Source organism: Hyaena hyaena, unplaced genomic scaffold (assembly GCF_003009895.1).
Source record: "Hyaena hyaena isolate Hyena2069 unplaced genomic scaffold, ASM300989v1 scaffold_910, whole genome shotgun sequence".
Taxonomy (NCBI): domain Eukaryota; kingdom Metazoa; phylum Chordata; class Mammalia; order Carnivora; family Hyaenidae; genus Hyaena; species Hyaena hyaena.
Genome location: NW_024081547.1, coordinates 182,900 through 210,235, shown reverse-complemented (window position 1 = coordinate 210,235; position 27,336 = coordinate 182,900). Strand labels below are relative to the sequence as shown.

The window sequence follows — 27,336 nt, the reverse complement described above, 5'->3', positions numbered from 1 at the left end:
TTACATAGTTTCAGATTTTATTTTCATAATTATCTTCCTATAGAAGCAATAATCTACATTTCCTTAACAACACATTCAATATTTACTCATCAAAGAACTGGAAAAAATAGGGAGGAAGCACAGATTCCATACACAAATACCATACATACTTTGCATATGTACAAATAAACTCAATATATTAAATATAATTGTAGATTGACTTCACTTACGATATAATAGAACATTGAGTATTCAATTCTGAGCATACTCATGCAGACTTCCACTTTGGTAAACGGGAGGACACGAGCTCTGGAAAAGTGTTTCCTGCTGTAAACACACGTTTCCCACTTCTGTCCACACTCGGGATAAAGACTTCTATGCGTGGAAAAACAAAATACGTGACGATGGAGCAAGGGCTCTTTCCTGGACACCGTAGCCCCAAGTCCTGCACGTGAGCCCCTAGGCGTGGACAGGGAGGGGGAGAGAAGCTGCACTTGGAAAAAACAGAGCCTTTTATGTTGTTTAGGGTCAGCTGCCCTGCTGATACCGAATGCGCTGAATCACTCCTCGGTTTTAGAATGTAAAAGTGACCAATTTTTCCAAGGCTGCAATGGCTAATATAGTCTTCAAACAAACGGTCCAAAATATCTTTCAAGTGCTGCCGAATCTGTTTAGACAGATAGTTGCTTAGTTCACAAGAGCATGAACATGAGATTCCTGAAGTTTCCGACTAGATCCAAAGGGCACAGCAGCGAAGGCGGGATCCTGGAAGTATCAGTGTGTCATTCAGGTACAAATATCTCAATGCAGCTTTACTGTGACTGTTCCAAGCTAATCTGTACAGAACTAGTGGAAACGGGCTGCTACCAGAACTGTGGAGGGAACTTGGGGAATCCAAACGCTGTATTTGTTAGTGTTTTAAATTGGAGCTTCAGTCAGTATTTCTCCCCACCCACTCCTCACCCAAGAGCACCTGCCACATGAAGATACCGTCCTGAGTACACCCTCCTATCCCTCGGAGGCAACCAGGGCTAAACAGCACTCCTTGTGACGGATCGGCCCTGGGCCCCCGGGTCTTCAGGGAGCAGCGAACAGACACACACTGCACTCCATAAGGCCCGGCTCCGGGAGGACACAGGACGTGGGGATGGGAAACCACCCTGGGTGGCATCTGCCCGCAGAATGCACCCTGCTGCTGAGCGGGGCCTCTTTCCACTCAGCAGATTCGGAGATAGGGCCATGCCACACAGGTGAAAAAGGAATGCTTCAAAAATCATCTTTTAGGAATACCCACCAGGACTAAACTGCTGGCAGTGGTCAGTCCTTTAAACAGGAGCACTTCAGAAACAATTCTGCCCTTTCAGCTAAATGTCTATAGCATGTGGCATTCTCCACGTCAAGTTACTGTCCTGTTACAGCTCTAAGTGAATCGAAAATTATTTGGGAGGGAAGAAATGTTCTAGATTGATGGAATTAGAATGCATAAAACAGTCCTCATTCGTTCCCATTTAGTCAAAACCAAGTGGATTTGGGGAGAGCCGCTATGTTTTTTTAGGGGGAAAAATGTACTTCAAAGAGGAGTTAAATATACTTTCAAAAGATTCCATTTACATGTAAGACCTTAAATGTATCTTTCATTGGGCTAAACAATATTGTAAGGCTCAAAATAGCATCCTGTACCAGTCTCGCCTCTGAAAAATTTTAAAGATTTAATAATTTAAATGTATCTAGTATCACTGGGAATAAATTTCCTTTTCAAAACGAAAGTTTAAAATGCTACCTTGTTGAACCAGTAAACTTCATTTTTAGCAGCAATTACTAAATAAAACACAAAGAAAACTCTCTAACAATAAATTTTAAAAGCCCAGGAGAAAAGAATTTCTATGCTTACTGTCCCTTTTGTTTAGAACATCCTTTGTGGCTTGCAAATTTAAAAATCAACTGTATTAAAATGTGACAATACATTTGCCTGTTCATTCTTGCCGGGTGTCTTAGAAAGGCTCTTATGGAAAGAAAAAAAAAATGTTTTCAGGTAGTGGGTTCAACGGGTGACTTAGAGAAATGAGGAATAAAAATGAGTCTTTATTAGCATTTTCAAAACCAGGACTGCAGCGACGTCTAGATCCCCTTAGACAAGGTCCAAGCCCGTGAGCGGCACGTCAGGAATTTCTCTTCCTTTCCGCAGAGCAAGACCCTAGCACAGGCCTCCCGCATACTCGTCCTCATCTTCCTCAGCGGCGGGGGCAGCGGCGCCTTCAGACTTGGCCTGTGGTGTTGCAGATTTCTTCTTGATTCCCCCTCCTGGAACCACCAAACTCAGGCCCAGCTTAGCATACTGTCAAGGACAAAGCATGTTCTCAGGAGCTGGACAGCCAGAATCTCAACCTGCCACATGTCACCAGTAGTCATCTACAGGAGACAGCTGATTCTTGGCCTCAGGAGAACCCATGCTACCTTTTAGATGGAAGAACAACCACAAGTCGACACTGCTCTGCCATCAGATGGCTCAAGACCATGACGTGACAGGTATGCAAGTGGTAGAAACAGCAGTTCTATGCCACATCTAGGAGCCTGAGATCATCGGGACACACTAAGTAAAGTAATGCTTGCAGTTACCTACAAAGTTAAGCTACGGACAAATTCTTAAAAAATAAACTTACATAAGCTTGTGTGAGAATCTATCAAGAAAAAAACAGTTCCTCTGTATACATCATTACAGAAAACTGAAGGTCTTCAGCTGATCTAATACCAAATCAAATCAACAGGGGCTCATAAATCTACTGAAAAGGGAAACACACAAGGGAGACCCCCAGACATGGCTCACGTTCTGTACACGGCGCTGTACGAAGCTGTTTCTCAAATGCAAACCAGTCTATTCTTCAAGACAAGCGGGCAAGACAGGGACCAGCTGCTCCGTTCTTACGGATTAAGTTAAGTGAGGCTTACAGAGTTCATTAATACCCTGCATCACACATCCAGCTGTCACAGAAGTGGGCCTCCAGCAAGTCCACTGAATTACAAAGGCCACTACCTGAGGAGCCTCTTTCAGTGAAGCCTAAAAGAAACTCAAACTAAGCAACCTATAGAGGCCAACAGACAGTCGGCAAAGTGAGATATGGAGCCCAATTAAAAAACAGACATAGAGTCAACAGTTAGAAGGCCAGATAAACAGCTGTAAACCCACATGGCTGACATGGAAAGTCTAAGCCTACAGTGAAATTCAGTGCAAATCCCACCTTCTTTTTTGAGCAGTAGCTGGAGGTGAAAACTAGAGGGGGCATATCTCACACACCCATAGGAGAAAAACTATCTCGCTAGAAGCCTCCACTTTTGAAGGGGAAAGAAAAGAGGCCACTTACATCATTGTCCATGTACTTGAAAAGGGGTGAGTTGCAGACCTCCGACACCTGGTCTTGGTCTTGCTGGTCATAGCCTTCAAGGAGCTGCTCCAGTGCGGCGCAGTCTTCACTCCCGCTGAACCCTGGAATGCTGCGGCGAGCAGTAGTCACACGTCTCCACCTGTCTCCCCCCCATTCTGCCCCCTCTTTCTGCAAACGTTTGGCAATATCTGGAGACATTTTTGTTAACAGGTGGGTAGAGGCCTGGGATGCCCCGGACACCCCACAATGCACAGGACAGGCCCAACAGCACGGAATTATGCACCCCAAAATGCCAGCAATGCCCAGACTGAGACCACTCATTTGAACTAGCTTCAACAAGAAAGGATCTTCCTGTAACATACAATCTGAGAACATTTCTTTACTCCTTTGTTGTTGTTGTTGTTGTTGTTCTTTATTTCTTAGAAGGCAAACAGAAAATCATTCAACTCATTCACTCCCACTAAATCCCCAGGAGAAAAGCAGAGGAAAGATCCCAACTTGTCAAAATCCCGCTGAAACGGAAGGGAAGTCCTCCCACCACTACGCAATTTATTAAAAACCAAAAACAGCTTCATGGCCAAGAATAGCTGCTAAGCAGTGACCTGACCTGGAGGACCACAAACCTTAAAACATTAACACCGCACGTGCGGACAGTGCGGCCAGCGCCTCACCTGTAGCTCTCCCTGACGCACCTCTCTGCGGCCACGTAGTCACTTCTGTGCAAGTGAACTAAGACTTGAGCGATCGTTTTCTAAAACAGAAGAGGGGATTATGGTCCAAATTTACATCTGTTTAGCAAAGTCAATCCCCTGACATCTGAAATTTGACTTTGAGAGTCATACAGAGACTTACAAATTCTTAGCAGCTTCCACAGGACATGTGAGGGAAAACATGCAACAGCACACAGAGTCAAACTCTACTGTGCACACGAGCTACGTGGGGTCTTGCTAAATGAAGATGGATTTAGGGACACTGAGGCAAGCCTACAATCCTGTTCCCAGGTGCCCCAACACTGCCAGTCTGAGGGCCACACTGAATAACACAACTTAGGACACCATCACTACACACTGTAAAGAAAACGTCTCTTAAATATCTACATAGGTTCAATCTTGAAAAACGAATGAAAAGGAGGGGGGAAGCCGTGAGTCAACAATAATACTCTGGAATTCTTAGATAGTCCGACAAAGATGAATGAACGAGTAAAAACTTTAGATAATAGGAACAATACTATCTATATGCCAACAAAAGCATTAGTAAGACCAAAGATATAACTGATAAGATCTTATTGGTAGAATAAGCTCCTCAAAAAGGGTTTTTTAATCTTTTCTCTCCATTTTTCAGGCAACTTTTATTGATCCATCTTTAACTTCGCTGTATCTTTTATCATCTCCATTATCAGATTAAGTTCATACAGTATTAACTGCAGACATTGCTTTTTTAGTTCCAAAATTCTCATTTAGTTCATGGAAGGAAGGGAGGGAGGAAGGAAAAAGAAGAAAGAAAGAATAAACGAAGGGTCCTTTGGTCTATTCATCTGTTTGCCTTTCTACCTCATGGACCAGTTGCAACAGCTGCTTCAAAGTTCTGAAGTTGTGACCTGGTAATTCCAACATCTGGGGCACCTCTGGGTGGGCATCCGTGTCTTCTCTTGAAAACTGGCCCTACTTCCTGGCTCCTTATGTGTGGAGCACTTCGGGACTGTATCCTGGACACCGTAGATGTTATGCTGCATAGACTCTCCTATAATTCTCAGAAGAGCGTGGATGTTTCCAGCAGGTAGTAGTGCAGGCAGGCTCAGGCTACAGGTTCCATCTGGTCTGGGGGGCAGCGGCCCTGGTCTTCAGCTCCTCTGCCCTGCTGCTGGGGCTCGGCCCCAAGCCAAGAGCCCTGCCAGGGTGCTGTGAGCCCTGGACAGTGGTCAAATCTTACTTCAGCTCCGAAGCCTACGCTCTGCTGCTCTGGGTCTGTGCAGCCAAGGCAGAGCTGGAGAATAAACCCAGGACTTGTGTCGGCACCTGCTCAGACCCACACTTAGGGGATTCCCTTCACCGCCTTCCTGGGTGTTCCACCTTGCTCTTAGCTCCTTGTTCCAGCTCCTCTGGCCAAAGAGACTAATAAGCCTCTTGGGTGTTTTATCTGCATGCACCATCATCAGAGCCATTGCTTCATGACTAGGGCTTACCCTCAGAGCAAAGACAAGGGAGAAACACGGGGTAGAGGGGTCCCTCCAGTTAGAAGCATGGGGTAGTTGGGTTTGTTTTAGCTGCTGGAGCTCCAGGGCTGGGAGCCTCTCTCAGGCAGTGCCACATGAGGAATAGGGAAAACGCTGGAAACCCTCTCCTGTACTGTCTGCTTGTCCAAGTGTTTACTTACCCATGCTTTTATTTTTCAGAGTCCAGGAATTTTTGTATTTTGTCCAGGAGTTTCAGTTGTAATCAGCAGGAGAGACAGACTGTAGGGGGCTTACTCCATCTTGGCCAAAATTATTTTTAAAAATACCCATGGAATCCAGTCTTAGGTACAAAGTTATGGCAATATGAAAAATTAACAAATATAAAGCCAAAAATAAGCACTTTCAAATCATACCTTATAACAAGTTGGATAATTCTCAATCTCCTTATAAATATTTTTTTCTTTCTGAATAGAAAGTGCTGCCTCATCAAACCTAAAGACAAAACAAAGAAATGTCAAACAAGGCAGCTCTAAATGACCTCAAGTGGAGATCACCTTTGTATTTGATAGTACACAGTTTAGCGAAAATAATGCATAAGGTATTTGTAGCTCAGTAACCCAGTTTCCATGAGCTCTGCACATCTGCTTATCGTTTTTGCGTGTGTGTGTGTGTGTGTGTGTGTGTGTATGTGTGTGTGTTTGAGAGACAGAGAGAGAGCACAAGCTGGGGAGGGGCAGAGATACAGAATCCAAAGCAGGTTCCAGGCTCTGAGCTGTCAGCACAGAGCCCGATGCGGGGCTTGAACTCACGACTCGTGAGAGCATGATCTGAGCTGAAGTCAGATGCTTAACCAACTGAGCCACCCAGGCTCTTTTAAATGCTCCCAATGGCTGTTTCAGGCATTAAGCAGACAGACAAAAAGCAGAACTTAAGGAGAAGATACTTTAATCAGAAAAGTTTAAGTCTGGTAAGGATCATCCATTAATAAGTGTCTATCCAATTCAACAAACTGCTCTGTGATCTTCCGTGAAAAGTATTAGACTAGCCCTGATTTCATCATCCCAGAGTTCTTTCCTTCCACTAAGACCATCTAGACACCATGAGGGCCGTGCCTCACAGCTGGGGAGTTCCTTCCCCAACTCAGTCCTCACCACCACACGCTCCACTGTTGCTCAGTAAAAAGTCGCTTTCATCCTCAACATTCACCGGTTTCAGTGACCTCTCCCCATTTTCCTTTTCTTCCATCCCACTCAGATGGCAGGATGAAGAGGAAAAGCACTGCTAACACTGTTCCCCAGAATCCTCCATGGGCCTCGCTCTCCTACTCCGCAGCCTCAATCCCAGCACACCCTCACCTCTTTGTACAGGCGTGTCACACCCCCGTCCCAGGACTCCCTACCTGGCATCTAACCTGTGGCTGAAGAAAGTGTGCGGGCCTCACCTGTCTCTCTCACCCCAAAAGCCAAAAGGACAAGCTGTCTGCACTGTTTGAATGCAGAGGCAAAGAGCTGTTTCAAATGCAAATTAAAATATAAAAATGTTAACAATTATCTTTTAAAAAGATAATTTTAAAATTATGCCTGAACAGGTGAGTCGCATACACGTGCACATACCACCCCCACACAGTATGGCATAGTTTAAGTCATATGAATTAAACTGAATTTCTCTGGGCGGTCCCCTGGCAATTTACTGCCTCACACAATAAAGAGCACTTGTCGGGATGAGCACTGGGTGTTGTATGTAAGCGATAAACCACGGGAAACTACCTTAAACACCAAGAGCACACTTTACACACTGTATGATAGCCAATTTGACAATAAATTATATTTAAAAAATAATAAGGCTCACTGAAGAAGTGCATTCTGAATTTCTAAAGACCAACTTGATAAATTTGGGGAACAAAGCCGGTTTATAAGTTGCACATGGTAGCAGAATTCTAAGACTGTTCCCCAAGATTCTTGCTCCTTATATACATCCTTGTATAGTCTCCCCTTGAATGTGGGCATGATTTCTGAATATGATGGAACTCACTTTTTTAATATTTTTACTTATTTCTAGGAGAGAGAGAGAGAGAGAGAGAGAGACAGCGTGAGCAGGGGAGGGTCAGAGAGAGAGGGAGACACAGACTCCGAAACAGTCTCCAGGCTCTGAGCTGGCATTTAGCACAGAGCCCGACGCGGGGCTCGAACCCACGAACCGCAAGATCATGACCTAAGCGAAAGTCGGATGCTTAACTGACTAAGCCACCCAGGCGCCCCATGATGGAACTCACTCTTATGAGGATACTAATCAACTGACTGAGTAAAGCAGAGACGGTCTGGATGGGCCTGATCTAATCATACGAGCTCTTGAAAGGTCAGAGATTGGAAGTCAAGAGACATGCTCTCACCACCCTTGAAGAAGCCACAAAACTACTATCTCATAAACCATCTAGAGGACACATGCCAAGCAACTATGGGTACGTCTAAAGATAAGAACTGCCCCTAGCCAACAACTAACAAGAAAATATGAGTGTGCATCCTATGGCTACAAGGAAAGGAATCCTGCCAACAGCCAGTGAGCCTGGAATGACTTCACAGCCATACTGGACACCTGACTCCTGCCTAGTGAGACCCTGAGGACAGGACCCGGCTATACTGGCCTGAACTTCTAACCTGCAGAACTATGAAACAATGAGTGAGTGTTGTTTTAAGCTACTAGGTTTGTTATTTGTCATACAGAAAAGGAAATTAATATAGTGGATAACATACATCTGTTTCATTTGTAATTATGACCATGAGCTTATCCCAGATCCTGTTTTATAAAACATATTACATCAGGACATTTAGTGAACATCATACCCAATTATACCATTCTAGTAGGAATCTTAACGTTTTAAGTTTTTCATATATTTAACAATAAAGGCTGTATTCTTCACACGATTCTACTTCCTTGGCAAAAAAAAAAAAGAAAAAGACAGCATTTCCATGTGCTCACAGCTATTTAGCAAAACAGCCATCTAAGAGAAATACTGTTTATTTATATGTGATTTAAAAAAATGATTAACTTGGCTAAAAGTCCATGAAACTGATACATAAAGCCAACTGTTTTCAAATGTATCTGGAAGTTATTCATAACTTATTATACTGGAACACAGAGGTACTCCTAACAAGATAAAATGTATCTGGTTTTGCTGAAAAGAGAATAAACTGTTTTCGATATTCCCATAATTCAAAAACAAAATAAAATGTAAACCCCACAAAAATTAGGTGCATATGACAGGAAACTGTCATAGGACTTCACTCAACCCAGTTTTCAGTGGACATCTCCCTCACAATGACTCAAAACACCTCCATGGCCTCCTGAAATCCAGAACGTATTTTTAACTACCTACAAAACTTTTTAGCCAATTCATATTGCCAACCAAGCTTATCATCACTCTAATAAACCTTGGCATCACAACAGAAAGGACAAGACAAAGACAGGAAACTAGTAATTACGACCAACTAGTACCTACCTACCCCACATACACACGCCCAGCTCTCCCTGTGTTTAGAATCTAGTGACTGTCTCAGCCACCAGGTGAGAGTCTGAGAGACAGCCTGACAAGTGGGGAGTCAGGTCATGTTGGGGGTGCTTAAATGACACAGAAGTCAGATTCCCCTCCTCACTGAGAATCAGGACAAAGCTCTAGAAAGCACTCTGGTTTTGGTTCACTGAGCACCAACTACACAGTATTGCCAACCAGCTCAGCTGCCTCAGAACGTCCCTGGAAGGCAAGGGAATGATCTGCTAAGTCAGACCAACTGGAAAGGCCTTTTCAGGGAGGGAACACGGGCACTGGTGTGGACTGATTCAAGGCCTCAGATGCAACCTAAACAAACTCTGACTCACTTCCGAATTATGGCTCTCCAGAAATGAGGGAAGAGCTGGAGATGAATGCCAACATATTAAACAAGCTATTTAATGTCGCTATACTAAGATAGAAACTATTGTTAAGTTAAGGTTAATTGTTACAGAATCGCACTAGTGTAAGAAAATATTATCTAAGTGTAACAAACACAAAATATCTGATGCTATCTGTATAAATGTATAAAATTACTGTTTTAGTTCTCTTAGACAACTGACAGTCCCAGTTCAGATTATAATTAAAATATATAGTCAAAATACTCAAAGTATCATATAAATTCTTGCAGTTATCTTTCTTTTAATATAGATCCTCCAGGTTTTTCTCACCCTGTACTACTGAATATCCTGATGGCAGTACTGTGACAGCTGACTTCTAACTCTTTCACACGATCCATACAGTGATAGTTTTCAAAATATCAAATTCCTTACCACCTGTGAATAAATTCAAATCAATCTTTATGTCCTTATACAACTTAAAAAAAGTATCCCCACAAAATATTTGTTCAAGACAGTGCATAAAATACTATTAATTTTTCAATGCACTTTTACTCAAAAGGAAGAAAAAAGCAATAAAACAGCCATGAAGTAAATAGAAGACGTACTGGTTGCCCTAGATATATAAATGTCCACCTTCTCAGCACTTCCATACCAATTTCCATGACTGTGAAGAAAACTTGGTACTTGGTCTAGAATAATGGTTCTCATTACACACGCTGCAAGTGACCAGTAACTTCTGAGAATGGTGGTGGCTACAACGGAGCTTTCCAGCTCAGCTGCCTTCTTGGGGAGCTCCTCCCCCACCTCTCCTCCAGGCCACATCCTTCCCTGTTCCACCCCCTAGAACCCAGCTTTAGGTAATCCCCATCTGGATAACAGGGGAGCGGGTGTGAAAGCAGAAACACCCAGGGAGGCAGAAGCAGAGCGCATGCCTACCCTGAATGGGCCTGACTTTGTCTCTAGCACCAACTTCACTTCTGAGGTCTTCAGTGGTTAAGGGGCCTCCGGCCCTAAGAAAGCTCTGGGGGTCTAGGGGGAGGACCATCAGACAGCTCTGTTTCTGTAAGAAACCCTTTCAGGGACTAACACGAACTTACTCTACCACCATTTATAAGTTGAGAATTGCCAGAGTTAGCATTCTAGTTCTCTGGGTTTCCAGGAAGCTAAGATAATTAAGATGAATAAATGCAATGACCTGAGGTTTATGTATAAGTTAAATTTTGCTTCATGGTTTAATACAGAAGTCTTAATTTAAAAACACAATAAAAAATACTATTCCATTTAGCCCAACAAAAAAATCCAAAGCAATGAAAGAAGGTCCTATAAAGTAGTATATCTAAATGAAAACATGCCAAGAGTTACTAATTCTGTACTAATTTACTCTGCTGCTACTTTAAACCTGTTTGAATTATAATTTAGAATATACGGTCTTCATGAAGAAAACATTTAATTCAGTCTCAGAAAAAGGTCAACAGATTCTTTAGTCATTTGTTTTTTGATTCCTTCACAAAATAGATCTTGGGTCTCTTCTGTCACGAAGGAAGTAGGGGCAAATTTCAATGAGGTTGTCTACATTCAGACTTACAGTTTTCCGAGTGTGTTCATCTTACATAGATCTAAACAACATCTCAGCAAACATAATTTTATTAATGACAGAAAGTGTCTACTAAGCGTAAATTTAATAAAAAACAAAGGAAAATCCAATAGGATTCTAGGTTTCTGAGGTCCAACTATTTATGGCTTAAGTCATATGTTTAAAGAATAAAAAAGCAAATAAATACCCTATTTAATGACAATATTTCACTGTCAAGCACCTGTCAATTTCCTTGGGTGAACATTTAGGATACCTTGTTATTTATGCCTATATAGCTATTTTTTCTCAAGAGAAACACATTATAACCCAACCAAATAACATATCAAGACAACTGCTCTCCCACACTGCTGAGCCAGGTTTTAACCAACAAAATCACAATGCATGCTACATTTTGGCATCAGATTTAGAAAAACAACAGTTTTAATATTTAATTCAATGTTCCACCTTTGCGGACATTACTCTTCCTAATAGGTAGTCTGGTGTGCCTATGGCTTACACCAAAAAGATGAACAAGCCATTCCCCACATTATGTAATGGTTCCAAATGTGGACTGAAGGTTTACATGGACACACAGGAACAGTTCTGGAAATCTTACCTGCGTCCTCGGACCAGCAATCTGGAGGCTTTTCCTAGTAATTCAACTGCCTGTCGTAAGCGTTCCTCATTCTGAAAGAATCAGAGAAAAGAAACAGTTGATTGCTTTAATCTAAAATCTTTTTTTTCCTCTCATCTTCGCAGATGACATGATACTCTACATAGAAAACCCGACAGACTCCACCAGAAGCCTACTAAAACTGATCCAAGAATTCAGCCAAGTTGCAGGGTACAAAATCAACGTACAGATATCGGTTGCATTTTTATACACCAATAATGAAGCAACAGAAAGAGAAATCAAGAAACTGATCCCATTCACAATTGCACAAAAAACCATAAAATACCTCGGAATAAACCTAACCAAGGATACAAGAGATCTGTATGATGAAAACTATAGAAAACTTATGAAGGAAATTGAAGAAGACACAAAGAAATGGAAAAACATTCCATGCTCATGGATAGGAAGAATAAATATAGTTAAGATGTCATTACTACCTAAAGCACTCTACACATTCAATGCAATTCCAATCAAAATTGCACCAGCATACTTCTCAAAACTAGAACAAACTATCCAAAAATTTGTATGGAACCACAAAAGACCCCGAATAGCCAAAGTAATACTGAAAAATAAAACCAAAACGGGAGGTATCACCATCCCAGACTTCAGCCTCTACTACAAAGCTGTCATCCTCAAGACAGTATGGTATTGGCACAAAAACAGACACATAGACCAATGGAACAGAATTGAGAACTCAGAAGTGGACCCAAAAGTATACAGCCAACTGATCTTTGACAAAGCAGGAAAGAATATCCAATGGAAAAAAGACAGCCTTTTTAACAGATGGTGTTGGGAGAACTGGACAGCAACATGCAGAAGAATGAAACTAGATCATTTTCTCACACCATGCACAAAAATCAACTCAAAATGGATAAAGGACCTGAACGTGAGACAGGAAACTATCAACACCCTAGAGGAGAAAGCAGGAAACAACCTCCTTGACCTCCACCGCAGCAACTTCTTACTTGACACATCCCCAAAAGCAAGGGAATCAAGAGCAAAAATAAACTGTTGGGACCTCATCAAGATTAAAAGCTTCTGCACAGCCAAGGAAACAACCCAGAAAATTAATAGGCAACCAACGGAATGGGAAAAGATAGTTGCAAATGACATATCAGATAAAGGGTTAATATCCAGAATCTATAAGGAACTCACCAAACTACACGCCCGAAAAACAAACAACCCAGTGAAGAAATGGGCAGAAGACATGAACAGACACTTCTCCAAAGAGGACATCCAGATGGCCAACAGACACATGAAACGATGCTCAGCATCCCTCCTCATCAGGGAAATACAAATCAAAACCACACTGAGATACCACCTCACGCCAGTCAGAGTGGCTAAAATGAGCAAATCAGAGAACTCTAGATGCTGGCGAGGATGTGGAGAAACGGGCACCCTCCTACACTGTTGGTGGGAATGTAAACTGGTACAGCCCCTCTGGAAAACAGTGTGGAGGTTCCTCAGGAAACTAACAATAGAACTCCCTTATGACCCAGCAATAGCACTGCTAGGAATTTACCCAAGGGATACAGAAATGCTGAGGCATAGGAGCACATGTACCCCAATGTTCATAGCAGCACTCTCCACAATAGCTAAAACATGGAAAGAGCCTAAGTGTCCATCAACAGATGAATGGATCAAGAAGATGTGGTTTATCTATACCATGGAATACTACATGGCAATGAGAAACAATGAAATCTGGCCATGTGTAGCAACATGGATGGACCTTGAGGGTGTTATGCTGAGCGAAATAAGTCAGGCAGAGAAGGACAAATATCATATGTTTGCACGTATAGGAGGATTAGGAGGAACTTGACGGAGGACCAAGGGGGAGAAGAAGGGCGGAAATGGTGGGGGAAAGGGAGAGAGGCAAACCATGAGAGACTCTTGAATGCTGACAAAAACTGAGGACTGATGGATGTGGGGGGGAGGGGGGGATGGGCATGGAGGAGGGCACTTTGGGGATGAGCACTGAGTGTTATGTAGAAACTAATTTGACAATAAACTATTTGTAAAAAAAAATAAAATAAAATAAAATCTTTTTTTCCTCTCAATAATTATTTGATTAAAAAGTAACAGCAATCGATCAAAATGGGCAGGGTGAAAACACCAAAGCTGTTAATCCATTTTATTAACTGTCTAGTAAAAAACTACAGTTCAATTGTGAGCACAGAAAAACTGAAAAGCAGTCACTGCATTTCTCTATTTTCCTACATATTATGAACCTAAACATTCTAAGGAAAAAAATAAAATTCAAACTTACTTCAAACACATTAGCTGTCTGCTGATATAACTGCACAGCCTTTTCTGGATCTACATTTTCTATAAGCCTATATGAGACAAGAAAATTAGACTCTTATGAGAAACAGAAAACTTGTTTTTATAAGGTCTTTATTAAGATAAAAAGCCAATGGCTCCTATGCAGAGACTGTGTTCTACATACTCACTTTCCAGCACGTTCCAAAGCCATGGCTGCCGTGTCAGGGGTGCCGTTTTCCAGATACATCATGCTGGCTTTCTCGATCAGCTGAACAGCTTCTGGTAGTTTCTGCATCTCCTTTAGGCAAAGGATATATGCATCAGCTTCAACACAAAATTAACGATCGGAAACTCATTTTATTCTTAATTCATGAAAGTAGAGGATTCAAAACATACAACAGATATATTTAAGATGAAATGCCTTCACATGGTTACTCTCTCCCGAGTTTATTTAGCCAAACTACAAACGTATCCATTAAGTTCTACAGAGTTCATCAGTGCTTTAGTTTCAGAAAAGCTCTACAACAGCAGAAACCAAAACCCTTGCTCTTGACTGTTTTGTAGGATTTATAATTCTCTGAACACTTACTGTATCCCTACTACGTGTGAAGCCTATGCCAAAGGCTGCAAACCGGCAGCTCAAGAGCTGTACCTCATTTCCAAGTTCATCTAGCTTGAACCATTCAGTAGTTTTAAATCAGAAACTTTCACAAAGGTTCTGTTTCACAGCTTCCTATTTTAAAGAAGTCTCACAAGCTCTGGCATCAGCAGGCTTGCACCTCCACATGGCAGGAGTGGGTTGGGGCTGAGCAGACATCCTGGGAGACGTGGCACCTCCTGCAGTGGCCTCATCCCTCCGCGCTCCCCACCGTCCTACAAGCCCAGGCCTGCCTCCTGAGTGTCAGTCAGTCCCCACTGCTCTGGGCTCATTGGAGTCTGCAGCTCTCTTTCATGATGAGTGCCACCAACACGTAAACTCCGTGCCTCACTGTGGGATCATAGTTCTCAGCATCCTATGCTCCTTACAACTATTATCTCCAAATCAAAACTCTTTTAAAAAGAGACGAAAAATCATTTAAAAGCTAGATATAAAGTCTATATGGCATTATTCTACTTACGGCTGACATCCTAGATCTCAAAGTAGGCTCCATGCAGACATCTCACAGGTTGTTCTCAAATCTGCCTATTCGGTCACTCACTAAGTTGACAAATTCTTTAGGATAGAAAACCTGCTGGTGTCATTCTTACTGACATCCAAATCTAACTTTTTTATTCTTTAGCTAAGGAATAAACAAGGATGGGCTGCCTTCCTAAAAGTTACACTATTTTATACTTTTCCCCATGTTCGTGTAGCGTGGCAAAATCATCAAGAGGAAAATAAAAACATGCCTATTTTCAGTGGTTTGTGTGCCTTAGTCACCTTATCACTTCTGCGGAGCAAACAGGATATAAAATCTAACAGCTGTACAACGACAGAATCTGAGGCTGCTCTCTCTAACAAGCGGTGTCTTCCACTCTGCCTCCTTCCACATCCTGCCGCTTCCTTATGAAGGTCTGTATGATAGACTGATGGAAGCTTTAACCCACAAAATTAACACCGGGCCACGTAGCTCAGGACCCCTAATGCTGCTGAGGACTGTCCAAAGGCATTTAATTTAAATACAAGAGCAGGCAGAAAGCATTTTCTCTTGTCTCTTCCCCTATCTACTAGGATTATTTTTCCTTCATTCAAAGCAGAGCCTTCAAATCCTCAAATTAAACCAATACTACTGCAACAGAAATGATGTCGAAATATCTTCTGATGAAGACTCAAGTTTTCACACAGCTGTTACAATATAAACTGAAGCTATGGGGATTATAAATTACAGTGCTCTAGCATTTCTGTATTAAGAGAGTGTATCCTATGGGGCGCCTGGGTGGCTTAGTCGGTTAAGCGCCCGACTTTCGCTTAGGTCATGATCTCGCGGTTCGTGGGTTCGAGCCCCGCGTCAGGCTCTGTGCTGACTGCCAGCTCAGAGCCTGGAGCCTGTTTCGGAGTCTGTGTCTCCCTCTCTCTCTGACCCTCCCCTGCTCACGCTGTCTCTCTCTCTCTCCCTCTCCTAGAAATAAATAAAAATAAAAAATATTTAAAAAAATAAGAGAGTGTATCCTAATAATAGGCACAAATGAGATGACACAAGCCACCTGGGAGCTTTCTATTTCTCAGAGGAACCTGGGACAGCACAAGGTCAGGGCGGACACTCAGCTCCTTTGGCTACAAGAGAAATTCTAGTTGCTAAGAAACTGCTGCTGCTAACCTGACCTGCATCACGAAATCTGGTTGCATGTTTTATCCAGAAAAGCTTTACTACAATGGCTACGTAACAGCTTATCACATGGAAGTACCATAATTTATTTAGGTATTTTATTATTAAAAATTTAGGTAAATGCCATTTTTCTTAAGCAATATATAATAAACATTTTTACACATAAATCTTTGCTATCTGTTTCTTTACAACAGAGTCACAGCACTGGAATTCCTGAGTCAAAGGCTATGGAAACTCTTAAAGCCCTGGATATATATTTTCAAAGTAATTTCTTAAATGGCATTAGAAAATCTGCATGAAAAAGTTAAATGTAAAGAGTACAATATGTATGTGGATAAAAAATAACTAGAAGAAAAACTAAACTCATCATTAACATTTTTGGGTGTTTCCAGTTTCTAAATGTTCTACAATGAGCATGTATTCTTTAAAAAAAAAAATCAGTAAGTAAAGATTATAAAAGTCACTGAGATTAAAAAAAAAGTTTTAGTAAAGCAGGAGTTCTCAAAACAAAGCTTCATAATTCAAACAGCTTTTACCATTAGGGAACATAAAAATGGAAAGGAAATTGTTCCATGTCAACTGCTACTCTGCATGCTTTGAGTAAGTGTCATAAAGTAACATGTTTTTTCTCACAACAGTATATTAATTGCCAACCTGCTTTTAAGAGGCAGAAATATGAAAAGCTGCACAGGCACATTAGCCAACTATTCCATTCAACAGGAATCAGAATTAAATAGCAATAGCTTAAGTATAAGGTTCTCTTCAATGCCAGCTTTTACAAAACAAGCAAAACTCTTCTTTCTAAAACCCAAAAGTGGGGCGCCTGGATGGCTCAGTATGTTAAGTGTCTGACCTGGGCTCAGGTCATCTTGCTGTTCATGAATTCGAGCTCCCTGTCAGACTCTGTGCTGACAGCTCAGAGACTGCTTCGGATTCTGTCTCTGTCTCTCTCTGTCTCTGTCTCTGTCTCTCTGTGCTGACAGCTCGGAGCCTGCTTCGGATTCTCTCTCTGCTCCTCTCCCACTCGCACTCTGTCTCTGTCTCTCTCTCAAAAATAAACCAACATTTAAAAAAGTTAAAAAATAAAAGTGAAATAAAACCCAAGAATAATAAAAAAAACATGTATTTGTAAATTTTTACTACATTAAAATGTCCTGAAGCTCTTAGGAGTAGGGAAATCTCCCACAGAGCTGTTTATCAATATGCCCCTGCTTACAAAGCTTAGAATCTGTTTATCAACAAGCTCCTGCTTACAAAGCTTAGAATCTGTTTATCAACAAGCCCCTGCTTACAAAGCTTATAAATGTGTTGTTCCTGGTTTACTCCATCAAGTTTTCTCTTAAAATTCACCTTTAAAACTCCCTATCTTAAGACACACAGAATGTACCCTTGGGTCCAATTAGCATTATTTTGGAAATGAAATCTTAGCACCTCTCACCTTACAGCAAGGAGACTTTCCAACCTCAACACAGATTTACTTTAACACCTTGTAGTTAATTCATTTTACCTACAGAACAGTTGTGGCACATTACTGACCTTCAGCATCATGCCAGCTTGCTCATAAGCTCTGCAAAGAGAATACAAGTTCTCAGATGACATCTTCATGAAATAAGGGGGAGGAGAAACTTTCTACCGCACATAGGAGAGGTGAGGTCACCTAAAACTGGCTCAGGCACTATATATTGTTTTAGGCTTTTAGTAACACAATTTTTCCTTCTTTTTATTTTTGTGGGCAATGCTGCCTTGGAAACAACAGATATATGAGTTAAAGGGACTTTATTCTGCAGACGCAAAATTAAGTAAAACTCAGAAAGGTTAAAGGACTTTCTGACAAACCTAAATCCAAGTTTTGAAACAAGTATGTACTCTCCACGAAAGCAGGAGAAAGCCTCCTTCTCTCCACAAGTACTATTAACTATCAAGGAAAAGGGAGGAAAACGTACTTGTTTTTTCATAGGTCATTGAAGAAAATGGCCCTAGAAATATCTGGTGAATTGAACTTAAGCACTGTATATCTTAGTTAGGAGTGACTTCTTTTCTAAGGGGCAGGTAAAAAACGAAACAAATGGAAATGATGATTTTATCTAAATCAATACAAAATAATTCACTGTTTATGGATTTATAACTTAGGAAAAATTTACTGACCTATGGAAAAACAGCAACATTTAAAACACAAACTACAAATACATGAAAACATGGAAAATATTTACTTACTTGGCAGCATGAAAAAGACTGAATGGATGTAACAAAGTTAAAATTAAGGAAAAAAACCAAATCAACAGTTTCTACAGATCTACTACTTAAAAAAACAATGTCAACTGCCCCAGTTGATTCCAAAAGACAAATCCTACCAACAGATGAAGCAGTCGTTTTATGCCTGTTGATGTCTCTTAAAACTACATGATTCACAAAAACACTGACAACAGTATATAGATTTTTAAGCTGTTTCCACGGTCTATTTATCTGAAGAGTGTCACTAACATGCAAGTTATTACATCCACAATTTCAAAGTGGGATAAAACAGACACTTTTTACTTAGTAAATGTTCAAATACCTCAGGAAAATTTACTCAACTACTTAATCTTTTTTCAAATACCTAAGGAAGACTCTATTTTAAAAATACTGATTTTATATTTTATACATTTCCACTACCTGCCTCACCCTTCACGCCTGTGTATTCCCCTCACTTCAGCCCAAGTAAAACCACCATCGAGGAAATCCAGATTCAACAGAAATAAACTCTCAACTACAGTTCTGCAAAACAGGGTAAACATTATGAGAAGTCTCTGTAAATGCTCCCTCAGAGTCTAAAAAATGCAGAATTTTCCTAATCATTTTCTAATTTAATACCACTGGACTCCACATGTAGCCAACTTCTAATAAAATAACGAGTTTTTGTCCAAATCATCAAATTGCTGAATTCCTCTGCAAAGGCTGAAAAAGATACGCCCTGTTATTCTCGTGAGCAACAGCTTCTCGCAGGCAGGCATCTTTTGCTTGCTCAAACTGTTTGGCATTTTTAAAAGCAACAGCTGAAACAGAACAACAAAGACAGACTTTCTAATCCATTGTTAAAAGACTTCAAATGAATCATTACTAAAATCTGCATCAGGTGGAAAGTATTAGAAAATATATTTATTTTAATCAAATACCTAAGAAGCTTTACAAAACAGTATTTATTAAAGCAATTTTCTTACAACTTTTTTGATAACCAGTAACTTATAAGTACTTTCAAAAGTTTGGGTTTTTTTGTTTTTTGTTTTTAATTGTAGACTACTGGTGATAAATCCATGCTACTTCCACTCAAAACCAAGTCTTTTTAACACCAGCACCTAAGCTTTGAGAAACTAAAATCGCATCAGTCAAATCAATACTCCCAAGTAGCGGATACTGTCACAAAGGATAGTACCTGACTTCACCAGTTTTACATTTAATAATAAAAACAGTGCTTTAGTTACAGCCAAGTCCATCTTTCAAATTATTTAGAAACTGAAGACCAATAAACACATTCAGTATTTGTGTAATAAACCCGCCTTATGTCACAATCTTTACATAAATGCCCAAAACATTAATAATGCATGTCTTTTAAATAAAGCTTTTACACTGTTCATAAGTTTCTGTGAAAATGACATTTCTATTGTCCAAAGAGCTAAAGTATATTGCTTACTGTTACAGAGTATCATCATCAGAGCAAAACAATTAGGAATGGCCCTAAAATAAAATCTTACAGACTTGGGAAAACTTGCCAACAATTGCTTACAAATTAGTAACAAAGGATACTGTTTTTAAAAAATTATTTGTTAAAATCAAACTCTTAAAATTCTCTTCAATAAAATGTTGAAAACAAACAAACTACCGAACTATTTTCATCCCTGGACTTGCACATTTTGCTTTTTAAAAATTTATTCTACTGATTGAATGTATTTTGTATAATCCCTTAAAGAAACAAAGGATGATTTAATGGCAAAATAGGACCTGAAATATGTATCTGTGAAAGCAACTCATGGTCTCAGATGCGTATAAAACAAATCTGTGTTAAATTTCCCTCATGAGATTTGCAAAATACTGTGTCCTCCAGTTACAAAAGCATTCTTGCACAGAATCCCCATGAGGTTTGATCTGAATAACTTTCCTTTTAAATATAACATAAATAATGGGCATAATTCAACAGATAGAATTTACTCAGGATTTCAATGAAAGTGTTAAAGACTCATTAGTTTTTTATTTACTGGATTTCTTTATTCTTTGGTGATATACTAAAACTTAAGTCTATCCAAAGCACTTTCCATAGGTGGGCTCTACATTTGACTAACCAACGTGATCCAACCTGTGGCTGAAACACAACTGCAAATGTATTCAGAGCACTTCAAAAATTGCCTTATGCTTTGTATCCAAAACATGTTGAAAGCTATCATTCCATAACTAAATGCTAGATTTTTGATAAAGTCCCTCTCTGCTGCATACTGCAGATCATTTTTATCTAAGGTACAGATACATTTATTCAAAGATTTTATACAGCTTAATACTTCATGTATCAGTATATCTCAACAGTGTGGCTCTTAAAAAAACATATGCCAACCAAACACAAGATTGGCAGATATACTCAGATTAAGGCTAAGTTTTTTAAAAAGTTAAGAAAAATATTTATTCAATTATAGGAAGCACAATAGAGAGATACAGCAAAAAAAACTCCTGGAAGTAGCAAGCAACTGACTGAAGTTCAAGCATATACAAACAATGCGAAAACCCTGCAGCTTTGCACGGCCAACCCCATCCAACTGCTGTCAGGAGAGAGAGCTGCAGGGAATGGGATCTCTCACTCAGTCCTCAACATACCTGAAAATAACAAGTGAAAACAAAACAAGGGTTTGGGCTTTTTTTTTTAACTATTAAAATCTTACAGACAGCATCAAGTGTTAAGTACTTCCCCGAGGAGAAGTTACCAGCCTCTGTTAGGATTATAAATTGGGGTTACAAGACAACAGACAGTCTCACATACCTGCTTTTCCATATTCAGAAGCGGCACTGTCATAATCTGGCTTCCATTTTAAAAAACCAGTTTTCAGGCTAAAATAAAATGAAGACACAAGTTACCAACCACATGTATAAATCAGAACCCTGCTTTAATGACTTTATAGGTGATTTCAAAAACCAGCAACAGGGAGCCTGGGTGGCTCAGTCAGTTGGGTGTCCGACTTCGGCTCAGGTCATGATACTGCAGCTTGTGAGTTCGAGCCCCATGTCGGACTTTATGCTGGCAGCTCAGAACCTGGAGCCTCCTTTAGATTTTGTGTCTCCCTTCTCTCTGCTCCTCCCCCACTCATGCTCTGCCTCTCTCTGTCTCTCAATAATAAATTAAAAAAAAAAAAAAACGTAAAAAAACAACAACAACAACAAGGGGGAGCCCAGGTACAAAGTCCCCCTCTTGCCCACCTCCTCCATCCAAATTTATTCACAATGAAATACAACCTCACCATTTTCCCTTTCACGATCATAGATGTGGATTTCCTCCCTTTGAAATGTCAGTATAACATCCACATACAGCAGAAATTCTCAGTGTGTGGTCCCCAGACCAGCCAGAAAGTGTGCTAGAAATACTAACTCTTCCTGCCCCAGACCTACAGAACCAGAGACTCCGGGCTGGCAGCAGCAATCAGAGTGTAACAAACCGTGAGGTGCTTTAAAGCTTGAGACCCTCTGCAACACAGCACCAAGTAAGCAGCTGGGTTCAGGAGACCTAAGCTCTGGAGGGGCTAGAGATATTAACTAAGGGGCCACACCGGCTTATGCCACACCCCGGGCCTAGGTAAGATCTGCTGGCGACGCCACTGGCCTGGGTTAAGACCCGCTGGGGAGATCTTAAGACAGTAAGCAGAAAGACTACAGAAGACAAACACTCAGAGGAACAACACAGGGAGTCAGCAACACGGGTTGAGAATTCGCACCAGTGAACAGGACGGACAGTGAGAAAGATGAGGACGTCATGAAACAACAGGATCACCTGTTCCAGGATCACCACTGGTTCCTCAGATGCCAAAGCAAAGGACCATCAATTTTGAGTCCTTCCCTTACTTGCTCTTTCTTCAATACTTTCTTTTCTATTTTAAAATAAGCTCAGACTCTCACTTTAAAGTATCTCAGTGACTATCAAACTTGGGTGTGCATAAGAATTGCTAAGTAAATGCCATCTTAGATTCTAAATTTCAATTCAATTAGGAAAGTCTACTTACACAGAACACTGTAAGGTGCTTCAAAGGAGCACCCTAACTGAAAGATAGGTGAATCCCCTAGAGCCCTCAGAAGTACACGTTCGTTCTGTGAGCCCTAAGTTTTAAGCAATATTTTTTGCCAATTAAGTGTTTAACATTTGTGTTTTTGTATTTACTGTTATAAGATCCAAATGTGTGAGCAATTTTTCAAACTTACCAAGAATATTATTGCTCAGAAAAATAAAATCCTTAAATTGCAGCCTAACCCACAAAACTAGAGAAGAATTCCAATAAGACAAAATTCTAATCCTTCACCCCTACCCTAAAGGGTTCATTATATCCTGTATACTAACATAATTTTTTTTAAACACTTGGTTTATTTTTTTTTAATGTTTTATTTATTTCCGAGAGAGAGCGAGATAGGGTGAGCAGGGGAGGGTCAGAGAGAGAGGGAGACACAGAATCTAAAACAGGCTCCAGGCTCTGAGCTAGCTGTCAGCACAGAGCCCAATGCGGGGCTCGAACCCACGAACTGTGAGATCATGACCTGAGCCGAAGTCGGACACTTAACCGAGCCACCCAGGCACCCCTAAAAAATCTTTTTAGAAGTTAGAAAAAAGAGGAGTCAATAAGGAAATTCTGTTGATGCTAACAGATCAATATTCATAGGACTAAAACCCAAAAAATCACCATTTGCTTGAGGTAATTAATTAAAATTGCAAAAATTTAAGACTTGGCAATATTGAACCATATTATCATTAGAAAACAGAGAAAACTCAAAATCTGTCTCCTAAGCTCCTGGCCCATTTTTCCTGTCATTTACTGACAACTGTCTGGAGGCACTTCAAACATAACAAGCAAGCCTGAATCCAACACCTACCTGTCCCAGTGCTATCCCAACCATCAGGCTCATGCCTCAATATCCCCTATCTTAGCTGAAGATCTCTCTTCCATTTCATCTCTCCAAACTCTCAAAAACAGAAGAGTCAATGACTCCAGTCGAGTCATTAAAGCTTGACAATTCTGTCTGACAGATGTCGCCCAATCCTGCCCCTGCACTGTTACTTTCATTTGGATCCTTGACAGTGAAATCCCAGTCCCCTTTCCTGCCAGCTCTCCTCTTCCATTCCCCACACCCTGAGAATATTAACATTCCCTTACTTTGTATATCCACTGAAACCACTGCATACCTCTATTCTAGCACTTACTATCTTATTTTTACGCATCTGTCGACTTGTATGCCCACCTGTGAAGTCTAAGCTCCTGAGCAAAGGACCACTTTTCATGACCTCACTAACCCCAGGGGCTGGGACGGATACACAGGACAACTTTGCAGATGTCTGCTTACTGAATATGTCAAAGTTCTCACTTTTCTCCGTCCCTGTCCATTCCCCATGTTGCTGCCACACCTCTTTTGCCAAAAATAAACCTAAACGGATCCTCCTTGGTATATGATCCCTACAAGAGCTAAGGTTCAGGACCATCAGAAGGGCAGCCCCTTCACAGTCGGGCCCCAACTTTTCTGCTCTCGCTCGTCCTCGGGCACTGCAGCTACTCTACATTAACTATTCTCCCAGCATATTTTCAGGGCTGTGCACAGATTCTGTCTCACGGGATTTTCCTTCCGCTTAAAAATTTCTTATTTTCCAGGCTCTGCTCAGAAATCACCTCTGGGAAATCTTCCTAAATTTCCCCAGACAGAATAAACTTCTCTCCCTATGCTACCAAAGCAAAGTTAACACAGCTTTATTATGGTCCTTATTATATGCACTGTTCTAATGACATTTTTGCGTTTGCTCTCACTAAAAAGCAAGATTGTTGTGGGCATCTCCCGCCCCAGGAGAGTTCCACTACCGTAGCCTGGAAGCAGTAATATGGTAAAACAGAAAGAAAGATCATGAATTTTTCCACTGTTCAAAACCTGGCGCTGCCATCTTTCAACTGTGCAGCCTTGGGCAAGTCATCATAAGGCTTCTCCGAGCCTCACCTCCTCTTCTGTAAAATGAGATTCCGCACATCCAAAGTTGTGAAGATCTCAGATTAGCTACGTGAAGCATCTGACACAAGGCACCACGTAGACTTTAATGCTCTAGAACTGCTAGACAAAAATTCGTTGCAGTAATGACACTGAGGAGGACGGGAGTGTTCAAAGGACTGACTGGGCAGAATCAGTTCAGGTCCGCAAATACTTGTTGGATGCCCACTACGTACCTTCTTAGAAGCTGGAAGAACACATAAAATGACTAAAAGGAAGCGCAACCCCCCAGGAACCATATATTGGGACATAAGAGGCCATCGCGTAACTTTCAGGGTACGTCGGTAGCTCCCTTCCCAACTCAGGGTCTTTCAGAATGCTGGTTTTCAACAAGGCGATTCTATCTCCCGAGGGGTCAGTTTTGTTGTCTCGAACGGGGAGGAAAGGTGTTGCAGGCATCTAGAAACTAGACGCCACCGATGCTGCTAAACTACAACGCCCAGGACGGTCTCCTCAACCAATCACCCTGTCCAGAGTGTCCCTAGCAAAAAGCAGCAGCACAGCCTCCAACCCGAGGACCCCCGAAGAAAGAGGAGACCACTTCCGGCCGGGGGACCAAGTCCGCTTCCGGAGGTGCAGCAGGCCCCGCCCCAGGCCGCAGCCCCCGGGAGGTCGCTGCCTGCCCCGCTCGCTCCCCCGCGTCCTCCCTTCAACTCCCCGGTGCCAGGACTGAGCGGCGGTGGAGCAGGGGCCCAGCGCCGGGACAGGGGCCCACGGTAACGTCTCTCACTCACTATTTCTCTGCTTTGGCTAGGTGCTCCAGCCCCTCATTTATCTTCTGAGCCGCCATCTCGAAGGTCCGGGCCCTGACGTGGAGGGCAAGAGCCCGGCTAAGCAGGCGTGGGAACGCCGAGGGGGCAGCCGGGACGGCGCGGCAGCCCGGGTGCTACGGGGGCCTGTAGGGCTCAAACCTAATGCAGCCAAGGTTGCTCGGGAGCCGGTCTAGACGCAGCGCGGGCACACACCGCGCAGGCGCAGAGTGCCAGGGTTCGCCTGAGCCTGGCGCTACTAGCGCAGGCGCCGTGGGCACTGAACGTCGTTCGTTCCGGCGTTCGTTCCGTAAATATTTACTGGACATCTATGTGCCGCGCACTGTTCCAAGTACAGCCTTTCTTTTCTATTCGTGTGCAAATACGTTGGTGCTATAATTTACTACATTTGTTTCAGAGCTGATCACTCATCCCGCCTTTTGAGCGCCAACTATATGTCAATCAGTAAGGAAAACAGACTATCCGTCCTGGTGACTGTCAGATAATCAGCACTCTGAAGGAAACAGAGTTCCGGATCGCTTGTAATGCTCAGGCAGAAATAATAGGCAGGAACACCCTTGGCTCAATTGATAACTCGCGGTGATTTTACAGACGATTCCTGCAATGCCCATGCAGCCTCTCAGTTTCTAACCCCGTAACTCATCCACTCATTCTCAGGATCATACTCTTGACCTTACTAATTACTAATAACTGCGTGTCCTACACTACATCCATTTCAAGCAGCCCACTTAATCTCCTCCTGCCATTCCACCTTACCTTTCCTAGTGCCAGGAATTCTTCACCTTCAACAGAACTCTCACCTTTTTCCTCTCCATCTGCTCTTACACACCTCCCCCTCTTGACCCGGCAGAGATTCTGTTTTCCTTCATTTTAGCTACTCTTTGGTAGCTAAACCTCAATCTCCTTGGCCTTCCCTTTGAATCCTCTCTCATTGTCTAGAAAATCCCCAACTCCCTACCTACTCTGGAACTGCTCTTGAGCAAGTAAATGTGGCTGGAGAAAAAAAAAACAAACCAGCATGCCAACATTTCTCATTTTAATGACCATAAACATCAAGGAGATCTTTGGTGCTTCTGAGCAACTGTACTTTATTTTCCTGTCAAATTACTCACCCACTCACTTGGATGGCTGTTCACACCCTTTTTCTCCTCAAAATGCCAACACAATCTCCCTGCTTGCCTGCCAACTCTCACTTCTTGTTTAATAGGAAATAGCAGTTGAAGAGAGATCTTGCATTTGGCCTCATCAGCCCATCTACCAATGATCTGTATCAGTTTCTGAATAGTCCGCCTTTTCTCCAGTGAACCTCTCCCTCACTATCCTCATGTCCTTATTTAGTTTCATGGGTATAAGTACCACCCACACATGGGGCCTCTCATCATCATCCCATTATCTAGCCTGAGCTTCCCTATATGAAGGCACAGCATTCCAAGAGGGTGAAAGTGGAAATCTAGGCCTCCTGGGACCAACTCAAAATCACTTCTGCCGCTTTTATTGGTCAAAGCAAGTCACAAGGCAAGTCCAGATTCAAGAGGTGGGGAAGTAAAGGAGTTGCGAAATATTGTGACCTTGACTTCCAGTTCACCATAGCTCTGGAGTGACTGCTTCAGTATAAGAGAACTGGGGCCTTTATCAGAAAACAGGAAAGTCTTACCTTTTTAAGGGAAATTAGACTTAACATCCACCGAGCATTATCAGCCTCTAAAAACCATTGACAGTGTCAGAAGGTTTTCTAAGGAATCTGCACCAAAAGGCTATAGCCTTCTCCTCATTCTCCCTTGTTCACACATTGATTGGCTAAACATTTTCTGAGCACGCCCTCTGCACAAGGCAACCTGGCCACACCCACAGGACACAATTGTAAGCAAGGGTACGTAGGGGAGAAAGAAATCTCTTCCTCTACCCAACTCAGATTCCCCAACTAGGGCACTGTAAATTAGACTGGCAAAGACAGACCAACAGGAAGAAAGCATACAGATTTACTTAATCGAAGTTTCACAGGACACAAGAGCCTTCCTAAGTAAATGAAGACCTGCAAAAGTGGGTAAACCTGAATGTTATGCTGGGTTTGATGAAGGAAAAGAAAGTTGT

The 27,336-nt window shown here is 41.8% G+C and overlaps 1 protein-coding gene across 1 annotated transcript; it reads right to left on the bottom strand.

The window, feature by feature from the left end:
- Positions 1 to 25,386, bottom strand: NAPG (NSF attachment protein gamma). Its single transcript, XM_039220836.1, has 12 exons — positions 25,210 to 25,386; positions 21,231 to 21,298; positions 19,179 to 19,263; positions 18,446 to 18,463; positions 17,768 to 17,798; positions 14,114 to 14,223; positions 13,930 to 13,996; positions 11,607 to 11,677; positions 5,946 to 6,024; positions 4,031 to 4,110; positions 3,339 to 3,468; positions 1 to 2,314 (listed from the first exon to the last, which is right to left on the bottom strand). Exons 1-12 carry the CDS (start codon positions 25,263 to 25,265, stop codon positions 2,174 to 2,176), a joined length of 936 nt encoding a protein of 311 aa, XP_039076767.1. The 5' UTR covers positions 25,266 to 25,386; the 3' UTR covers positions 1 to 2,173.
- Between the last annotated feature and the right edge of the window lie 1,950 nt (positions 25,387 to 27,336).

Bases quoted from the DNA above. Each gene is read 5' to 3' on its own strand.
- NAPG (XM_039220836.1), bottom strand. From the start codon at position 25,265: ATGGCGGCTCAGAAGATAAATGAGGGGCTGGAGCACCTAGCCAAAGCA. The intron at 21,299-25,209 runs GTGAGTGAGAGA...ATTTTATTTTAG, and splicing joins CTAGCCAAAGCAGAGAAATA to CCTGAAAACTGGTTTTTTAA. The intron at 13,997-14,113 runs GTGAGTATGTAG...TGTCTCATATAG, and splicing joins GCTTTGGAACGTGCTGGAAA to GCTTATAGAAAATGTAGATC.